The sequence below is a fragment of the Megalops cyprinoides genome, chromosome 9 (genome assembly GCF_013368585.1).
Source record: "Megalops cyprinoides isolate fMegCyp1 chromosome 9, fMegCyp1.pri, whole genome shotgun sequence".
NCBI lineage: Eukaryota > Metazoa > Chordata > Actinopteri > Elopiformes > Megalopidae > Megalops > Megalops cyprinoides.
The window spans coordinates 14,938,042-14,957,352 of record NC_050591.1 but is presented as its reverse complement, the minus strand read 5'-3'; the positions used below and the strand labels follow the sequence as shown (position 1 = coordinate 14,957,352).

At 45.6% G+C, this 19,311-nt stretch overlaps 3 protein-coding genes across 4 annotated transcripts in view; all 3 read right to left on the bottom strand.

The window, feature by feature from the left end:
* Nucleotides 1-1,299: 1,299 nt before the first annotated feature.
* LOC118782980 (T-cell surface glycoprotein CD3 gamma chain-like) lies at nucleotides 1,300-4,212 on the bottom strand. Its single transcript, XM_036536621.1, has 5 exons — nucleotides 4,203-4,212; nucleotides 3,440-3,559; nucleotides 2,623-2,766; nucleotides 2,133-2,182; nucleotides 1,300-1,838 (listed from the first exon to the last, which is right to left on the bottom strand). The coding sequence occupies exons 1-5, from the start codon at nucleotides 4,210-4,212 to the stop codon at nucleotides 1,782-1,784; spliced, it is 381 nt and encodes a 126-aa protein (XP_036392514.1). The 3' UTR covers nucleotides 1,300-1,781.
* Nucleotides 4,213-7,180: 2,968 nt separating this feature from the next.
* On the bottom strand, nucleotides 7,181-12,545 carry LOC118783414 (transmembrane protein 25). Its single transcript, XM_036537280.1, has 9 exons — nucleotides 12,199-12,545; nucleotides 11,251-11,375; nucleotides 10,658-11,005; nucleotides 10,053-10,343; nucleotides 9,546-9,677; nucleotides 9,289-9,319; nucleotides 9,076-9,176; nucleotides 8,764-8,853; nucleotides 7,181-7,913 (listed from the first exon to the last, which is right to left on the bottom strand). Exons 2-9 carry the CDS (start codon nucleotides 11,324-11,326, stop codon nucleotides 7,840-7,842), a joined length of 1,143 nt encoding a protein of 380 aa, XP_036393173.1. The 5' UTR covers nucleotides 11,327-11,375; nucleotides 12,199-12,545; the 3' UTR covers nucleotides 7,181-7,839.
* A 3,059-nt stretch (nucleotides 12,546-15,604) lies between these two features.
* Nucleotides 15,605-19,311, bottom strand: part of sik3 (SIK family kinase 3) — a 29,156-nt gene continuing 25,449 nt past the window's right edge. For both annotated transcript variants that reach the window (XM_036536579.1, XM_036536580.1), the window contains 5 exons: nucleotides 17,790-18,517; nucleotides 17,098-17,258; nucleotides 16,779-16,908; nucleotides 16,455-16,581; nucleotides 15,605-16,309 (listed from right to left, as the gene is read on the bottom strand). In XM_036536579.1, coding sequence (XP_036392472.1) covers nucleotides 16,460-16,581; nucleotides 16,779-16,908; nucleotides 17,098-17,258; nucleotides 17,790-18,517 — 1,141 coding nt within the window. In that variant the 3' untranslated portion in view covers nucleotides 15,605-16,309; nucleotides 16,455-16,459. The remainder of the gene's footprint in view (nucleotides 16,310-16,454; nucleotides 16,582-16,778; nucleotides 16,909-17,097; nucleotides 17,259-17,789; nucleotides 18,518-19,311) is intronic.

The following is a 19,311-nucleotide window of genomic DNA, read 5'->3' as shown; positions in this document are numbered from 1 at the left end:
TATTTTGGTGTGATGAAGGCTAATGTTTTTTTTTGCTTTCTCTCTTATGTTACTACTTGTTATGTAGATGTAGTTGTGTTGTTTGTGATCAACATCAGCATGAGACATACAGACAGAGAATGCCACAATCTTTTCAGCCACTAATAAATTGTATTTGGAGCCATGTGCAAAAGAACAATGTGAAAATATAAATCTGCATATTTATTGATATTAATATTACTTTCATGTCTCCTCTGTTTGACTAGTTACTAATTACCTTCTTAATAGTGAAATATTACTTGTACAGCTTAAGTATAAATGTAAGAAAACACATGCATAGAGTAAACAGCCTAACAATAAAACAAGCACCATTATGTTTGCTGGAACTTTAGTCAGAGGCTTAATTGTTAAATGGAGTACCCAGATAACTCACTCTTGTTTGGGGAAGAAACAAGAGCACAACAAGGTAACTACTGGAATTTTTCACAGAATTCATATCTTATTTAATGGGTTCTTTTATGCAATTTAATGGGTTAATGTGCATAATTTATTGTTTTCCATTTTTATCAGGTGTACTGTAAAACTGTCTTTGAAAAACTGTGACAGTACTACTATTGCAGCAGGCCGATTATAATTGCTGTTTCTATAAAACAGCCAACCTGTCACTTATCAAAATAGAATTGTGCACTCAGATTGAAGCCTTTTAATTGCTCAAAGATGACTAATCAAGTACTGTAACAACAAATGGAAGAAATGACATTTTCCAGTGGGTAAAGTCATAAAACTCAAATCTACGTGTGTGTACTCTGGAAAGGCAAGTCTGGACTTGTTAACATGTCTGGTGTTACACAGGGCCCGGTTAACACTGTGTCACTGCGCAGCAAAGTCCGCGGGGAAGGTGCATGACTCCAAAGCCACATTGCCAGCATAGGGAAGACCGCCCTGTTGTTGAAGATTTTAGAGGTAGAGTGCACGAAGCAGAAGACTTTTGCAACAGCTAACCGTTATTGCTACTTTTTTGAGCCTCATATGAGGAGTACACCGAGTGCACCAGAACAACACCCTCCCTGTTACAGGGAACATTTTAGAAATGAAAGCTGAACATTTTCAAGGCCAATACAAGAGCCAAACTCTCAACTTTACCTCAACCTTCAAAATTCTGGGAAAAAGGGGAGAAAAGATTAAACTGCCATCTGGCTTTTTACCCCGAACTATGAGTAACTTTCAGAAAAATATCATGTTTTTCATGTGTACTTTATTTAAAGACTTGTTTCGCCATACATATAAACACAATACAACAAAAAGGCCCAGCTACAGTATAAATGCACATTTCTAAAAAAAAGGAGAGAGTGACCATAATTAACATGAATACACTCTAGAAACCATTTTATACAGCATAAGGCAGTAAAGCATGGCCTTTTCTGAGTACAGGTATGTCCTGTTAGTGAAACAATGTCAGATTATTTACACAGAAAGAATAAGCGTCCATCTACTTAGTTTCCTGGGGATCCCGAGCATAACGATGCAAGGGCAACAAATAAACACTTTGTGATCATATCAAAAAATAGGATGTATAATGTGAGTATGGTAATAAAAACTAAAAAGTGGGATATACCATTCTGATTGGAAAGAAACCCAGCTCTCTGTATTTCTCAGGGTAATACCAGGGTATTTCTGGTAGTGAAGGAATATTGCGCATGGTGCTAGGAGGGTAAATACAGGGCTTCAGCGCTATAGTTGCAGGCGGGTGGGGGGGTCAGGGGGTTGACTACAGGGTTGTTTAGTTGGTATGGCGATGACCTCTATCTCTTCCGTTTCTCCAGCTGGCTGTACTCTGAAGAATGGCCTTGAGTCAGGGGCTGAGACAGAGAGGGACAAAAAGAAAGGAAGAAAGAGAGGAAGGGGTAGAGAGAAGGAAAAAGAAATAAGGTCAAGGGAGAGAGGTAAGGAGTGACAGAAAGAGGGAGAGGGGGAGCAAGTGAAAGGGAGAGAAAGAGGAGAGTACAGAGAAACGGGGTCGTTAGAGGAAGAGACAGTGAAACAGGGAAAGAGCACAAAAAAGAAATAGTGATTTTACCGAACAGCCAGCTCGAGTGCTAAAAACACAAGTTATGATAATACCCGTAATTTTATCATTGATCGTGATCACTGACCTGGTAGGTGTCATTCTGCTGGTTCTGAATGAGGTTCTGACGGTCAGATGCTGCAAGAAGAGGCAGTCATTTGTTTGCTTACAACACTTTAATGGTGATGTACTTTACAAAAATCATACAGAATTGATTAAAACACGGGTGTATACATTGGCTATATATATATATATATATATATATATATGTGTGTGTGTGTGTGTGTGTGTATTTTTTTTACAATGTGTCAGGTCTTTATTGTATGCATTTCAAAGAAAATGGTACTTGTGTGTGTGGTGTGTGTGTGTGTGTGTATGTCCTTGAATCGGTTTTGGTGCTATTTAGTATTGTCTTGTTTATTGTTTGTTGTGACCTTATCTCGTGTCATACCCCTTTATATGAATTTCATACAACCATTGCTTGACACCATTGTTGTGATAAGCTGGTGGTCATCCATACTGTAGACGCCGCTGGTTATAACAGTGTGCTGTCTCAGCTGAGAAAGACGGCGACTCACCTTTGCTGCCACGGTAGACCTGCTTGCCCTTAGGCTGCGAGGCAATGAAGTAGACGGCCACCCCGATCAGAACCGTGGCCACAAGGTCTCCCACGAGAATCCCGGACACAGTGGACGGATCCAACTCGATACAGTTGTCGCAGGCTGGAAAGATTGACAGATGCAAACACGGTTCCTACTCATGCTGTGCAGCAGATACCACAGATACCTTACACAAGGACCACATAATCATCTTAGTGAAGATCCTGTCTCTGTCACAGCTACAAGTTTTCTGATTTGCTAGCTCATTCTGAGCATTCTTGAAGGGGCCCGGCCTAAACCCGTATATTAATAGGAATCCATTAGAATGCAGGCAACACTGCAGCTTATTACCAACCAAGACCTCCCAGATGGGGGATGACAGGAATTACCAAATATCTTGTCATTTTATATATATATATATATATATATATATATATATATATATATATATATATATATATATATATATATATATATAAACATATATATATGTATACACAGTGGTGGCTGGTGAGCTGGAAACAGGGGAAGCTGAAACTTTACCTTTAAATCTATCATTACTTTCAACCTGTTCCCCTTTATCCTCCTTGATTAACAATAAAACAAATAATTCACACAATAATTGACACCAATGCGTAAATAGAGTAAATGATTATGCTCGCAAAACAGCGCAGATTGTCTGTAGTTTGTGCACTATTGCGAAACTACATATATGTGTTTGTGTATTTTTTTGTGTGTATTTTTTTAGAAAGTATCAGGTCTTTATTGTATGCATTTCAAAGAAAATAGTACTTACTTCGAAATTTCACAAAGATTTTTATGGAGTTTTGCTTCTCACATGTGTACTCATTTGAGTTTGCATCCTCATATGTCAGACTCAGTTTGTCAGTTCCATTTTCAATTTTCCATTTACCACCTGTACAGGTGAATATGACATCCTGTCCAACATCTTCAGCTGTGATATCTAAAAACCAAGAACAAGCATATACCTGGAGTCTTGATGCAATGCCCAAGCACATGTCCAGAATCACACAGATCCTCCTGACCCAACAATGACTGGATTTAGATTAATTGTATGCATTGTTGATGTATGTCACTCGTTGATGCAAACACTGAAGAAATCTGTCACGCATCAATCGTGTGAGAAGAACAGAGGAAGAACAATACAGATAAGCGGTGGAATCTTTATCGACTAGTTATATTAATTCTAAATGGGAATTCAAAATGTCTACAGTACAGCCTACAGTGAAAATCTGCAGAAGTGTATCACAATTACGAAAAGCAAAACTTGTCGGTTTTAAAGTCTGGCGGATATGCTTCATTGTTCAACTACAAAATAATTACTGTTGTGAGATGACTTGTAATAAAACATTCCAGAGTTACAGGCAGCTTTACTTCAAAGCCATTTGACATCCTGTTCCAAATGGAAAAAGTGGAATCAATACTGCATTGTTTTAAAAGTGGATCTCCTCTGAAAAAAGATGTGGCATCAAAATATTTTCCTAAAGCAAATTAACTAGCAATGCAATGAATGTGGCTATCAAATCAGCTGGACTTACCACAAGACATAAAATTATGCATTGGCAGCTCATTATTCACAGATACATAGAATGTACAGTTTTTTTTTAAATACCACATTCAATAATCTTCAATTAATAATTAATCAAATAAATAAGAATAAATATTAATTGATATGAGTAATTAATTATTAATTAAAATTAATGATGATTAATGTTTATTATTAGTTAATTCAATTCAATAATTAAAAACTAATACTTAAAATAATTTTGTTTACTCCATGATTGCATACACTGCATTTGTTATCAGTCTCACTTTATAAACAGAGCTACTCGAACAACATATAAACATATAATATGTACAACATTTAAAGGAGGTTCATGGCGATCCCTTAGCAAACATTTGTTACAGTAAGGAATAGTAAGAAGCAATATTTGAATTATTTCCTCTAATAAATAATATTGTGTTGTCATTAAAAATATTACTAACACTTATTTGTATGCAACAGGACTGTAATGAAGTAAAAAATTTAAATGAGAGGCATTTAGTATTGAATTATTATGCAAGGAAGGAGGCATAATAGAAAAAAAACGTGGAAGTCTTGATGTTACCAGCTAAACCATTAAGAAGCATACACATACATACCTTCATTGGCTGCAGAAACTGTGGAAATGGAGCATAAACATTGAATTATTGTGACAGCCAAGCTGACGTATAGTTGCAGCTTTTGCATTGAGGAACTTTATTTTTTATAATTCATGTACAATATACCTTCGCTAAGCAAGACAGTTAAAAATAAGATAATACGATTTAAATTGCTCCTGCAGTTTTTTTTTTTTTTTTTTTTACAGAGAAGCTAGGATCAGTATTACTGTACGTGTTATTTTGATTTGCAGGGTTATTAAAAGAAAAACATGCTTGTGGTTATGTTAGAACATCTGGATTTCCATGGCTGGACATTATTCCAGCCATAATGTCACCACATACCTCATTATTACCCCATGTATGCAGACAACAGTGCTTACCAGCCGGAATCAACAGAACCATCCAAACCATCAAATAAGAACCTCTCCCCATCATCCTGCCTGCAGTCTCTGTTTCTCTTTGTTCCAGTGACTACTCCAGTACCTGCTGAAAGAGTAAAAGTTGCCTATAAAGTGCTTATACGATGATTTTCTTCCACTTTACTACTACAGCGTTTCAATGCAATAGGAGCCCCTGTTGGCTTCAGTAAAGTAGGCCTGACTGGAAGAGGGCTGCCATTTTGTGATCTTCATCCTCCATCTTAGCCAACAGAGACACAACCTGTTTGCTCTGTTCCACTTCAATGCGTCGCTTCTTACTTGGGAAATAGTACATAAGTGTATTTGTGCATGAGTTAAAATACATACAAACCTATTGCATAGTTCATTGTTTCCTCTGATATTAACATCCAGTGTAGGCCGAAGTACTGTACAATTACAATAATGTAACACGGGAGGAGAGTTCTCGGTAGCCCTAATTTCTAAAGGCTAAAAATTGTGTATCAGCATTAACTACTTTATTTCCTTATGTGATGTATGAATCCCATATATTGTTCAAAATCCCTTTGTAATACTTCAGTGATGAGCATTTTTGCTTCATAAGTGAGTAAACAGACATACCTTTGGTTGTGCTGTCCGGAGTTGTTTTTAGAACGGCAGGGAAAAAGTCCCGTTCTAACACTCTGCCTCTCTCACAGTCAGTCAGTCGTCTGTCTCTCTGTCTGTCCACACAGAGGAAGTGCACGCGATTGGCTGGTTTCTATCTGGGCGTCCTGACAGCGCCACCGTGCTGACAATAGGGTTCCGCACATCCGGGGATCTTTGTCATTTTTCGGAAACGTTATGAAGAGAAAAACAGAAAAACAGCACTCGGGACGGAGGGGGGGGGGCGGGGACAGATGGGGTTGGTGTGTGCCTGTTTGAGGGTGTGTGGGTGTGTGGTGGCAGTGGTGGGGAGGAAGGGGGTTGATCTTGATCTACGCAACATCAGCCAATTTGGCTGCTCTTGTCTCTTAAAAAATGAGGGGGCCCATACCTTTGCTAGATTACAGCAGGTATATTTTTACACAGGTCCCCTTTCATTGTAGTTGCAACATAGATGTTTGGGAGGGAGTCTTTCAAGGCCCCCCTCGCAAGGGTTTTGTCATGGCCAAGGGTTCCTGCTACAGAACGACCTTTTCCCTACACTTCTGACAATGCACCCTTCCCAAAAAGAAAAAAACAACAGTAACAAAACAAAGAAGAGCTCCCACAAGCTGTTTCCTGGCAGGTAACGGTAAACCACTGCTTATACCCTGTGACCTACAACTGGCATCTGTGTCTCTCTTTCTGTCTTTGTCTTTGTCTTTCTCTCTCTCACACACACACACATGCAGTCATACACCCAAATAGACAAGCAGAAATCCTAAACAAAGCACACATACATTTTCTGAGGGTCCATTGGGAATGCCTGCCGACACGTACACACACACTCAGGGACACTCACAGGGAGACACTGAAAAAAAAAGCACACCATCTCCCTGGAGGCTCCATTAACCATCCTACTGTGTCATATTTACATAAAAACACCCTCCCACACATTCTTATCACTCTGCCACCCACAGCCTTACGGCTGATGTACAACACTAGGCTCCACCAGGAAGCTGTCTCATGCAGAAACTCCCACATTGCCATATTTTTAACAGTACGCCTTTTCATACACCAGACTGTCACCGAAATACCTGTTGCACAATACAATAATCCCTCTCTGCTTGTCCTCAGAATTCCATTGCTCTTCGGTGTCAAAGTACGGAGACTCCTTTCTCTCATCTTTGAATCTAGCGCCCCCTGCTGTGGCGCAGGCTATACTACTTTCCATTGTCTTCACCATAACTCTGGCGCCACCTGCTGCCTGCCATTATTATGTACCAGTGGAACGCGGTTCAATCTGAATCAAGCTGTCAAACGAGGCAGTGGATTTCATTCTCATATTTATTAGAATACTTATAGTTGTCCATCTTAATATGGGTATCTGCATTCCCAAGTGCATTTTAGTCTATACAAATATATTATTTCACATTGTACATTGTCATTATCATTCTCATAGCTACACAAAGAACGTGTTCACATGTAACATTCCACATGAAAGCAGAGGGTTCTGGGAACGTGGCCAACAGACAGTGGTACAGCCATTTCCCCAAGCACTGATCCTGGAGGAGTTTCAGCTTTTCACATAAAATAGTTATGATGAGGATTACATGTGGATTACCTGATCCTGGATCAGTGTTTGGGGCAGTGCATTTTAAGATAGATCCAGAGCACATAGCTGTTCACAGGGGGTGGGGATGCACCAAACAACAGTATGTTCACACCCCTTAGTTAGTTTCCCAGGTTCTCCCCCTAGTGTTCTGTCCATTCAAATCAGATTTACGGGTGTTCGCTGAGGGTGTCATTTGAGCATCAACCAATGCTGTTGGTTCCACCTTTAAGGCTTTTTTTCCTCGCAGAGATGAACCCCGAGGTCATCCTGTGCTTTGTTTCTTCCTGTCAGAGTGGTGCCTGCAGCTCTGCTGGTCCTGATTGGTCCAAGTGATCAGTCGATGGGCTGACTGTGCTGAGCGTCTGATTGGACGGGTGTGCCACCATGCAGCCTCCAGATATGGAGGTGGGGCTGCAGTCAGAGCCAGATTTCGTCGCTGCTCATGCTGTTCACCTTGTAGATGTAGCCCACCATGGGGAACCGGGTAAACCCTGGGGAGACACACACACGCACACACACACACACACACACACACACACACACACACACACAAACACACACACACACACAAACACACACACACAGGCACATAAACATGTGAAAACAGGCATACCGACATGCTAACAGACATATGCAAGTACAAGGCAAGACAAGCTGAAAACAGAGGAAGGTACATTCAAGCATATCCACTCACCAGTAAACACATCATGTAAGAGCTCATTCAGAAACATGCATACACATATATATATATATATATATATATATATATATATATATATATATATATACACACACAGTCAAGCAACACACACATGTAAAAATATACAAAGACACAGAAACACTGGCAAGCAACTGTACCTGTAAAACAGGTTTTTAAAAATGTGATCACTTAAACACAGGATTCTTTACAACACTGAAAACCATTAATAGCCATGACTTAGTTAATTTCATTGAACAGTGGGGTTGATTAGGTGTGGTTGGGAATACCATTCATTACAACAAAGAAAGCATTGAATCACAAATGCTTCAGAATTAGCTGATGCTATGTCAGAGGGGGAAGTTGAGTTCACTGCGATGTGGTATCAGTTTCAGTGTCGCCGCAAGTGTTGGCAACAATGCGCAGTCAGTTTCTAACAGCACATGGTTTCAGTGTGATGGCGATTATTTTAGTGGCACTCAGAGATCAGTTTCAACGTCAATGGGAGCTGGTGTCAGTGTAACTGGGAAATATATGAGGTGTCAAAGGAATGTAAGGTCCAGTTTGACTTGAAAATTAGCCTGAGTGTGAATTTGTGTCAGTGTCATGGCTGGGAGTGTCTCAAAGTGAAGTCACTGACAGACCTCTGGCAGCGTAGGCAGCAGACAGGTCCTCTTCCTCATCCTCTCCCTCCCTCTTCCCCGGGCCTGGATTCTGCCTGGCCTCCCCTCGTCCTGCGGGACACACAGAACAGACAGGGTCAGAGGGAACCGCAGACTCCACCCCTCAGCCTGTCCACTGGACCTGAGCGCCTGTCGCGGCCCACACGGACACCCTGTCTGTCTCCGGTGTCCACCCTCAGTCCTCGTACACTCTCTGTGGAAACACTCGTAGGCTCTCCATGCCCCCTCTCCCTTTCATTGGACGGACCTCCTGGGACCGCTGCCCCCACTCACCTTTGCAGAGGTTGCTGAGGTCGTTGAGCTGCAGGTTCGAGGGAAGGGACATGTTCTCCCGGGGCAGATACACGCTGTCCACCTGCACACGGGGCGACTCACTGTCCCGAAAAACACACACACACACACACACACAGAGGAACAAACATTTATTTACAAGTTGAAAATACATCAAAAACATGCACTAAAAGACTAAGAGCAAGCTATACTTACCTTCTGGGTATGGTGATTACCTCCGGCTTCTCTAAAACCAGCAAGAGAAAATACATAAGAGATGCCAAGAGACTTGAGCCATGCAGTACTCTCAGATCACATTACTGTTTCGCTTCCTTCTCCCTCTTTCCCCTCTATCTATTCCTCCACTCTTCCCATCTCCTCCCTCTTCTCTCCACTTTCCGACTTTCATCCACCTTCTTCAGCAATGCTCCTTTTTCCGCAAATCCCCCCATTTCTTGCATTTTGTCCCTTACCTATGTCCTTCCCCTTGTTCTTGTGGAGCAGACAGAGGAGCAGGAGGGTGAGGATGAGCAGCGTAATGAATCCCACAGCGCCCCCTGTCAGGATTCCAAGCATCGGCACTTCCACACTGGACTGCAGGAATTCTGCAGAGGGAGAGGAACCAGGGTGAGAAGCACACAGAAATCTCTGAGCTCTGTCATCTAGGAATGTGAAGGTGGCCACTGTGAATTAGAATGTGCATGTAACTTCTGTGAGTTAGAATGTGTATTTGGCCATATCAAGTCACCACGTGAATGTGACCACAGTGAATCACAATATAAATATGATCACAGTGAATCAGAGCATGAATGTGGCTATGATGAAATTCAATGACATGTGACCATATCAAATCACATTGTGATCATGGCCATAGTGAATCACAGTGTAAAAGAGACCACTGTGAATCATAATGTGCAGGTGACCAACATGAATTAGAATGTGATTGTTGCCATGATGAACATAACCACTATTATATTGACCTGCGAGAGTAAGGTTGGTCTGGGCAGTGCCCACACTGTTGCTAGCATTCACCGACACGTTCCCCGACAGGCTGCTCAGAGTGACCCGCAATGTGTGATTAGTCAGCCAGGGATAACTGCGCGAGTCCAGGATGAGGAAGTCAGAGGTGTTGGCCACCAGCCGGCCGGACTGGTCAACCCAGGTGATGGTGGCGGGTGGGTTGGAGCGAACCAAGGCGAAGAGAACCAAGGAGAGGCCCGGGTCAGAGGTGTCGCTGTAGTGGGCATTCACCCGCACAATCTCTGGCTGAACTGCACAACAGAGGAAGACAAAGAACAACGACGTACATCTACAGGAAGGTTAATGGTGCTATCAGCAATGGGATGAGGTCCATATTGGTGCCAGGCTGGGATCAGTGTCTGTGCTGGCATTAGCAGTGGGGTAAACATTGTATTTGTTTCAGAAAATGGTAAGGAAAGGTTCATATTGGTGTCAAAGATGTATCAAGGTGTGCTTTAGTGCTGGTGAGGAAATTGCAGTAATGTGTACTGGTGTCCGTAGAATTAGTGGTTGATGTGGGGCTAGGTGTTGGTGAGTTTAGGCAGGGGTCCTGGTCTGCACTCACACTGCACATTGAGGATGACGGTGGCATTGTAGCTCTCTCCGCTTTGAGAGTTCGAGGAGGCGCACACCAGCTCTCGGTCCCACTTCCTGGCACGCAGCGTGAACGTGCTGTTGTGTTTGGATCCCCCCTCCAGCACTTTCGACTCCTCCTGGGACGTCACCAGCAACCGCCCCGTGCCGTTGTCCGATGGCTGTGATTGCCTCTCCCCGTTCAGGTACCAGGTCAGCAGGGGCGGGGCTTGTGGGTCCCAGCCCTCTGATTGGCAGTTAAATTTGTGGGTGGTGTTCTCTTTCAGTGTAATTGCGGAGTGGGGCTGTCCGTCAATCTTGGGGACGGGCTCTATGGCGCCTAGGGGTTTGTGCGTTGCAACAGGGTAATATGAAAACACAGACAGAATCATAAAATGAGAAGGTTCTTTATGCAAATAATCACTGTACATCTTATTAAGCGTCAGCACTCCTCACCTGATGCTGATATTAACGATCAAGCAGGTAAAGTTATTGGAGGAAAAAAGACACATCCCGTAATACTGCTGTTGTGCATGTGTGCGTGTGTCCATGGGTATGCTTGTTGTGTGTGATTCTGGCTCTCACCAGTCCGGACCCAGGTCCAGGTATGCAGCAGCAGCACAGCAGTGTTCAGCCCCAGGTTCTGACCCACGCACTGCATGCTGACTTCTACTGGACCATGCAGTCGCACTGACCTGCACAGGAATGCACTGAGGGCAAGAGACAGACAAACAACAGGAGGACAAACCATACGACACAGACAGTGAGAAACAGACACAGACAAGGAGAAATGAATTATGGGAAGATACAGACAGTGAGAAATGGGCACACACGTGGTGACAGACAGACAACAGACAAATGAAAGTATGGCATAGTGGGTGGCACACTCAGAGAGTGTATTAGTATTAGACACGTGTATTTCCATCTGTGATACTCTGCTGGAGTATGATTTGTTACAAGTAACAAGCTTGTAATAAATACAAACAGCTCCTGCAACTGCAAACAGATCCTCAAACAGATCCTCAGAAGATTCTTTCAGACAACATGCAAAACGCAGTTTGGAAAGACTGTGATACATTGCATTGCAGCCAAGGGGGGGAAAAAAAAACACAAAATCACATTGTGATTCTAAGACCATTATTTTCCCATCTTCCACAGCGCCATGCTGTGTTATCTAGAGAACTTCTCAAAACAGGGCAATAAATTAAAAGCGAAGCAAGAGTCGCTCGTGCCAGTGGTCGGATGGACTCAATAAGCACGCAGACCACCGAAATCAATCTACTCGGAGACCGTGATGGATGATGCACATGTGTATTGGTGGATGCTATGGCTGTACCAGGCATGATTGATCCATGGGAGCGATTAGACTCAGCTGTAATTAAGTGTAAGCAAAACATGCACAATGTTTGTGTTTCATCTGCAGGGAAACATGCAGACCTGCATGCCCTCTGTCCTGGCATGTATACATGCACATACATGCACACACACACGCGTATAAGCACGCATGCACACCTGCCCCCTCCTGCATGTTACCTATGTGTTGTCCGGATTGAGCCGGCCCTCGCTCCCGCATACCGCGCGCTCTCATGGGCTGCTGGGTCCTCTGCGGCTGCCCCGGTTTACTGTCTGACGCAGGCAGTCATGCTGTCGCCACACGGAGAGAGAGAGAGAGGGGGGAGAGGGAGGGAGAGCCGGGACAGAGCAGGCTGGGCATCGATCAGAGAGCCAGCACCCTCCCTCCTGACTTCAGCACCCACACATTAAAGCTCTGCGAGGGGGCCGTTGAGGGGGGAGGGATTTCTCTTCGTCAGCGCCTCTGATCTGTATCTAAAGATGCGCTCCGGATCAGCGGGTAGGACCCAGAAGTGGGACAGCGCTGATTTGCTGATTTATCGACCAGCGTCCGGCCCCCCCCGCCTCTGCACGTAAACATTGCTTCTGTGCTCGGCTACTCTGGCCTGCAGTGCCTCTGCAGTGCAGGCTTACACAGGCAGAAGCAGCCGAGCATAGAGCCATGCAGCTCTGTGGCAGATGAAGGGGAATTTAAATCACATAATGACATCAGTTCTTTCTATACTGTATTGAACTCCTGCTTTACGAGGTGAAACTCCATCCTCCATCAAGGGCACCCAAGGTTGACAGCATACAGTTTTTATTATTTACCACTACGGTGGAGTTCATTACACTGTCAGGAACACTCAAGACACATTGATGTAATAATCTGGGAGGAGCCTATAGTTTTTAACAATATCTGTGGTTCCTTTACCTGATGCCTTTTCATGAAGAAAAAAATATTTGCAAAATATTTTTAATTCTTTTACCTGCCAGGTAAGGTAAAAGCCTTACCTGGCAGCCTTTCATGTCAACAGCTCTCATGTGAGTGGCATGTATTTTCACATCCACAACTAGACTACAAGACCAAGCAGCAAAGCTAATAAAAATCAAGAACACCTTTACCACTGCCTTTCTGTGTCCTGTAATCAATACACCTACTGTGGGAAATGCAGTCATCAACCCGTTAGCTTGATAGGTGTCCCAAGTCCTGTTATCTGCTCAGACACAAATCTTCCTGCCATAGAACCATGCTGATCTGTTTTTTTTTTTAATTTGTTGTGTGTGTCCATAATCTGTATTCTCCTCAATCTGTTGGGAGTTCACATTTGGCATCGATACACAATACACTGAAAAACCATAGAAATCCATGATGATATACAGCACAAACAGGAGTAAAATAACCATACACTTAAACTTGCAAGCACACACACAGACACATTTCAAGGCTCCTCCACACGTTTTTCTTTTTTAATGATTTCTTTATTTATATATATATTTATTTATTCATCTTAGTTTGGTTGGTATCTTTTTAGTCATTGTTGCACTTTAGTATTTTTGAACTCCAACAAAAAAAAAAAAAAAAATGGAAACCAACAAGAAAAGAAAGGTGACAGAAAAAAGGATACAGACCGGAGAACACAAAGACAGAGGGTGGTATACGGTGGACGAGCTGCGCCCTTCGGACCAGAGAAGGGAACAGACACGAAACAAACCAACGGGATTGGAGGAAGAGCGAGGAGACGACAGACCAGAAGAGGAGAGAACAGTTTTGTCAGCACGCGTACAAATCGACTCCAAAAATGAGGAAACAAAGTGAGGTATGAGACACGGCGAGGGGGGAGGGGGAGGGACTGTTTCCAAATCTTACCCTCTTAACCTTTCCCCTTGTATTTGGCCATCTCTATACTGTAGGGATGGTGTCTGTACAACAATAACCTCCACCAAGGTTACATACTGCATGGTAAATTCAAGCTTTAATAAGGTCCTGTTTTGCTTCCCCTCTAGTCTTACAGTGGCACAGTCCAGGTTTCTCCGGTTTCCATGCCAACCTTGGGGAGACCGGGAAAGTCCCGTGGCCTCGTCCGGACGCGCCAGTGCAGTGGAGGTCCTGGTTCTGGGCCTGTCACGGGCAACAGGAAGGGCCAGGAAGCGGGCCAGTTCATCGGAAGCTTGGTGACACCGGCGCTGAGCCGCGGGGAGAGGGGCAACGGCTCGAGCCACGGCCACCCTCGACCGCATCGCGGCCACCGTAGCGGGGCGAGACTAGCCTGGGTGCCAGAGGCGTCTCGGTGCAGGACAGGTCCTTGGTTTCTGGGTGAGGCCGCTGAACCGGTTGGCGGAGGAAGAGGCACGCCCGCTCTCACGCAGGGAGAAACTGAAAACCCACCCGAGTATTGCGGAACAGCAACGGGTCCATTTCCCAAATCTGGCGGGCAGGGCATGTTTGGGGGGGGGGGGGGGGGTCTGCGGCGGCTGGACTATCATACAGCGGCGGCCAATGATGGAGTGAATTTGTCGGGCTGCGGAGGTGGGGAGATGTGTCCTTACTCTTCTCTGCACGCCCCTCCACCTCTCAGTGCTTTAACTGATATGTTGGCGGCTTCAACTCTGTTGAATTCCAAGGCTCACAACACCAATGCAACATCCCCCTCACCCCAAAACACTGCCCCACCCACCAGGTGCAATATTGCTCCCCGTTACAGACAACAGCAATGAAATCAGCAAGAACAACAATGACAATTGAAATGATAACAGCAATAATAATTACACCCTCCTCTTCAAGTGTCTTTAAAAAAAAAACAAAAAACAAAAACAACTCGTAATTATAATAAAAAGCAATACGAACAATCATTATCACAAGTATCTTATGGAGAGGTCTCCTCCTCTTTTCGCAGTTCTTCCTCCTCATCTCTCCTGTTTTGGCTAGAAATCTCATTAGAGAGAAATAAACCTGAAGACATCTGAAAAATACAAATATTAATAATAATATAAAACAAAACAAACAAAAACACCCCCCCCTCCCAACCCCGCCCCCCAAAAAGAAGTATTGATATGAACAGAGTCTGCCATTGCGGTCTGTACACAGCTGTAAAGTCAGGAAAAGAAAGGCTGACAACTATTCACAATGCCACACACTGTCACTGGCATGAGAGAGAGAGCAGGGGACAGAGAGAGAGATGGAAGGAAGATAGGAGAGAGCAGGGTGGAGGGGAAAGGGAGAGAAGGAGATGGGGGGCGTGTGGTGGAAGTTAAAAGAGTTGAGGTGCGACGGGGAGATGGGAGACGGATGAAGGGACGAAAAGTAGGATGAGAGGGAGGTAGAGAGGAAAGAAAGAATGTGGACCAGAGAGAATGAAAGAGAGCCATTGGCTGAACTGAAAGTGCAGAATTACACATGTAATTAGAACAAAAATGTTCTCTTTTCAACACAGAACTGTTTTTTTAATAATAATAATCAGTATAATTATAATAACAATAAACTTTTTAAAGGAAAACAATAACAATAATAGTAACAATGATCATAAATCCTACATGAACATTAGCAGTAAAAAGGTTTAAAAAAAAATAAGAAAAAGAACAAAAAGAAAAAGAGAGAGAGCTGGTTGTCTGGGGCGATCTCAGTGCCACAGGCCTGCAGTTTCTGTAAGTCTTGCAGTGTGGCATAGGAAGGCCTCTCCCTTGCCCAGCCCCTGAGTCCCACCCCCACTGCCAGCTCTGTGGAATGGACTGTTCCTACCCTCAGCTCCATACGACTCTGAGCACACAGCCCACTCCAGAATGGTCCACTGGGATACAGTAGGGGGGGAAACAAGGATAGTGGGGATAGGCGGCCACATGAACACCCCCGCCAACAGAGCTGATGGCAATACTATGATTGTGTCTGCACGTATGTATAAGAGAGGGTTTGTCACAATGTGTACATATCTCTGTCAGATGCGAGCACGGGCGTGTTGCTGTGGCGACGTCAAGAGGGAGGGCCCCAGACAACCCGTAGCTTGTACTGATTGGGCAGGGTTGGTGGAAGAGGGGCGTGAGCAGAACAGGAACAGAGGACAGTAGTAGAGTCCAAGCTATTCAACTAGATGGAGGAGCTGATGGAGAGAGCCAATGGCAACGCTCGCAGGGCGGGTCTGCGGAATGCTGGGGGCGTGTCACCCACCCAGTCCCCCTCCCCACTGTCTCTTGTGGGCTGCTTGTGGGCTCCCCCCCAGAACTGACACAGCGCCCCCTCTAGACAAACAATGGCGGTTTGGCGTGATTCTGCTCAACACGGGTGGCTGAAATGGACCTTTATACAATATGGAAAACCCTGTGTGACAGAAGAATAAAAACATGACTATTTATGCAATGAGAACGAACTGGTCATCAGCACTGGCAATAAATGGCAAGCCTCATATTGCTCACAACACTGTACATGGTACATTGTATCCAGTATGAGACTTCAGCACACACACCTGTGTTAGACTCCCGCCTGCTCCATACTGTACTGCAGGTCAGGGGGCTTGTAGCTGAGCAGCATGTCGCTGGTGCAGGAGGAGGGGTAGCAGGTGGCAGCGTGGAGCTCTCCCTCCACATCACACACTGAGAGAGAGACAGAGAGAGAGACACACACACACATACACACACACACACACACACACACACACACACACACACACACACACACACACACACACACAGACAAAGGGTCCATCAGCGCAAAGGAAAACCTGATTCCTTCTCTTGGATTACAGAACCTACAGTATTATCCGTTAATAGCGCTGAGCGCTGAGCGTTACCCGACTCTTCCCGATGGTGAAGCTGCTGGCTCCCCGTCAGAGATGACTGGCTGAGGATGTCAGACATCCGGGCGGAGCTAAGTGCCTTCCCGGCCAATAGGCTCATTCCTGCCATGGATTCAGCCTGATCCTGCAGGTGGAGATTGACAGACTGACAGTCAGCCAGATTGCTGGGCAGGAGCAGAGAGCAAAGGAGTAGGGGCTGATGATAGCCCTCCATAGGCCCATGAGGCGCTGTTGCCTCCCCTCCACCTTGAGGTGTAAAGTTAGAGCTAGAGGAAGGGGAAACGCGCACACACACGCGCATACACACACTCACATAGGCGTCGTCACAGGTCTGGATTGTGTGGTGCCGCTGCAGGGGCCCACGGGAACGGTACCCCTCCCCCTGGGGTCCCCGGGTTACATAGCCCACGCCATTGTGATCAGGCACCTCCATGGCCTGCCCTGGGGTCCTACACTCCACATGCTCAGATGAGTCTTGGCAGAAGGAAAGTGGCAGAAGGTTAAACATGCTTAGCCCACGGGGCGCATTTGGAACTTCAGGACAAACAGAGCAGTTTAGGCCATGTATCAGCTGCAGTAGCAGTGAAACTGCCACATTGTGCCCTGTCCGGTGTCTGTCTGCCGGATGAACGTGTGTCATGTGCAGCCTGAGTTCGTGGTATGAGTGTAATGAAGTCTGGCTGTAGACAGTCTGGATGCATCATATGTTTAAAGCACAGTACAGGTGGGTTTATAGATAGATGAGTTTTGTGTACAGTGCATAATGTTTTCTGAGAGTTGGACGGTGTGTGGAGTGGAGCATTCTGTTGTCAGGTACTGTGTGTGTATATTCTTATATGTTTGTATGTTTTTTAGTATTTAATATAGTATGATATGAGCAGTGTAATGAGCAGAGTGTGGTATGAGTAGTAATAACTGCAGTGTGGTATGAGTAGCGTACTGTGTGTGGAGTGTTAACAGCGTGTAGCGCAATGTGCTGAAACAGCAGAAACAGGCCGTTCTTACCTCTGGCGGTGGTGGCGCTGCGTAGGTAGGCGTGTCTGTGCGGGGGTGTGCTGTAGGGAGGGGTGGAGCCACGGGGCGGCCCCAGCAGGTCGTGCCCCTCCAGGCAGGCCTCGGCCTTGGCCAGCAGCTCCTCGTGGTAGCCGGGCGGCTCGTCCTCCTCCATGCTCTCGGAGTGGGGCAGCGGTGGCGGGCAGTCGGCGGTGCGGATCTGCAGCAGGTGGTGGTAGTGTGCGGGGGCGGCCGGGGGCGGCGGCTCCAGCGACTCGCCCTGGCTCAGGTGGCGCAGCAGCAGCAGCTCGCTGTAGTCCTGGGGGGCGCCGGCGGGGGGAGCCGGAGGCGTGGGCCGGGGGCTCTGCCGCTTCAGCAGGGCGGCCAGGTCCTGCGGGGGCAGCCGGGGGTCGGCGTGGCCGGTCAGGGAGTGGCGGGGGGACAGGAGGCCCTGCAGGGTGGGGGTGACGTGCTGAGAGGGCCGGTACTCCGGCGGGGTGGGGGACAGCAGCGCCTGCTGCAGCGCCGAGGGGCTCCCGTAGCCCGCGCCCCCCGCCGAGCCCCCGCCGGCCTGGTAGGCCTCCAGCCCCGGGACCTTGAGGGAGGTGCCCTGCAGGTAGGGGTTGTACCCGCCCACTACCCCACCCCCTGCGGGCCCCCGGGCGCCCTCCCCGAACAGGTGAGGGTTGAACTGGGCTGGATCGTAACCCGTGGAGCAGTGGAACCGGCTCAGGCTGCGACTGTGGAAGAGAGGAGACGAGAGAGAGAACTGTTGACCTGTGTCATCGCTGAATAATGCTGAAAACTGTACTTTTCTGAATTTCTGAATTACCACTTCCTGTAAATACTCTAGGTCAGAATCTTCAGGAAATTTCAGGAAGAAACTTTTTGGATTATAAGTGTCAACAATGCATTTTACTGCTTATACATTTTGCACAAATTTATCAGTTCCAAAAAAACTCTGAAAATACCCCCCAAAGGATACTTGCTTTACAGTATCAAAGGAGTGGAAGGTCTACCACAAACACCAATACTGGAAAAAAATATCTCAGGAAAACTACAAATCATTTTGTTCCACCCCCTAGATAAAGTACTGACGGTATACAGAAGGCACAAACACATTAAAAAACACAACTGGCCAACCTTAAAGGAATCTGGTTTAATATCACATATTCACGCAAGGGTAGTAAGCATATAGATATTCTGCAGTGAAATGTACAATCTGCAATCAGGAAACTTTCAGTGTGTTGCACCTACAGAAGTGGTGCTTTTCAGATGCAGAGAGACACTACTGTGTTAAACGTGCCACCACCCTTAAGTGAATATGTTCCAGAGCACAGTCCTGCTCTATCTACTGGTTCCACTGCACGACTGCACAGACCTACTTCACTGCTACTGACCAGGTGAAACGTCTGCCACTTACATTTCACATTCTCAATCTGATTGGGGATCGGAGGCTCTGAGTTCTGAGATGTCATCACTTTCGATCATAAACAAATCCTTTTTTTAACCTTGCAGTCAACTTGTAAAGAAT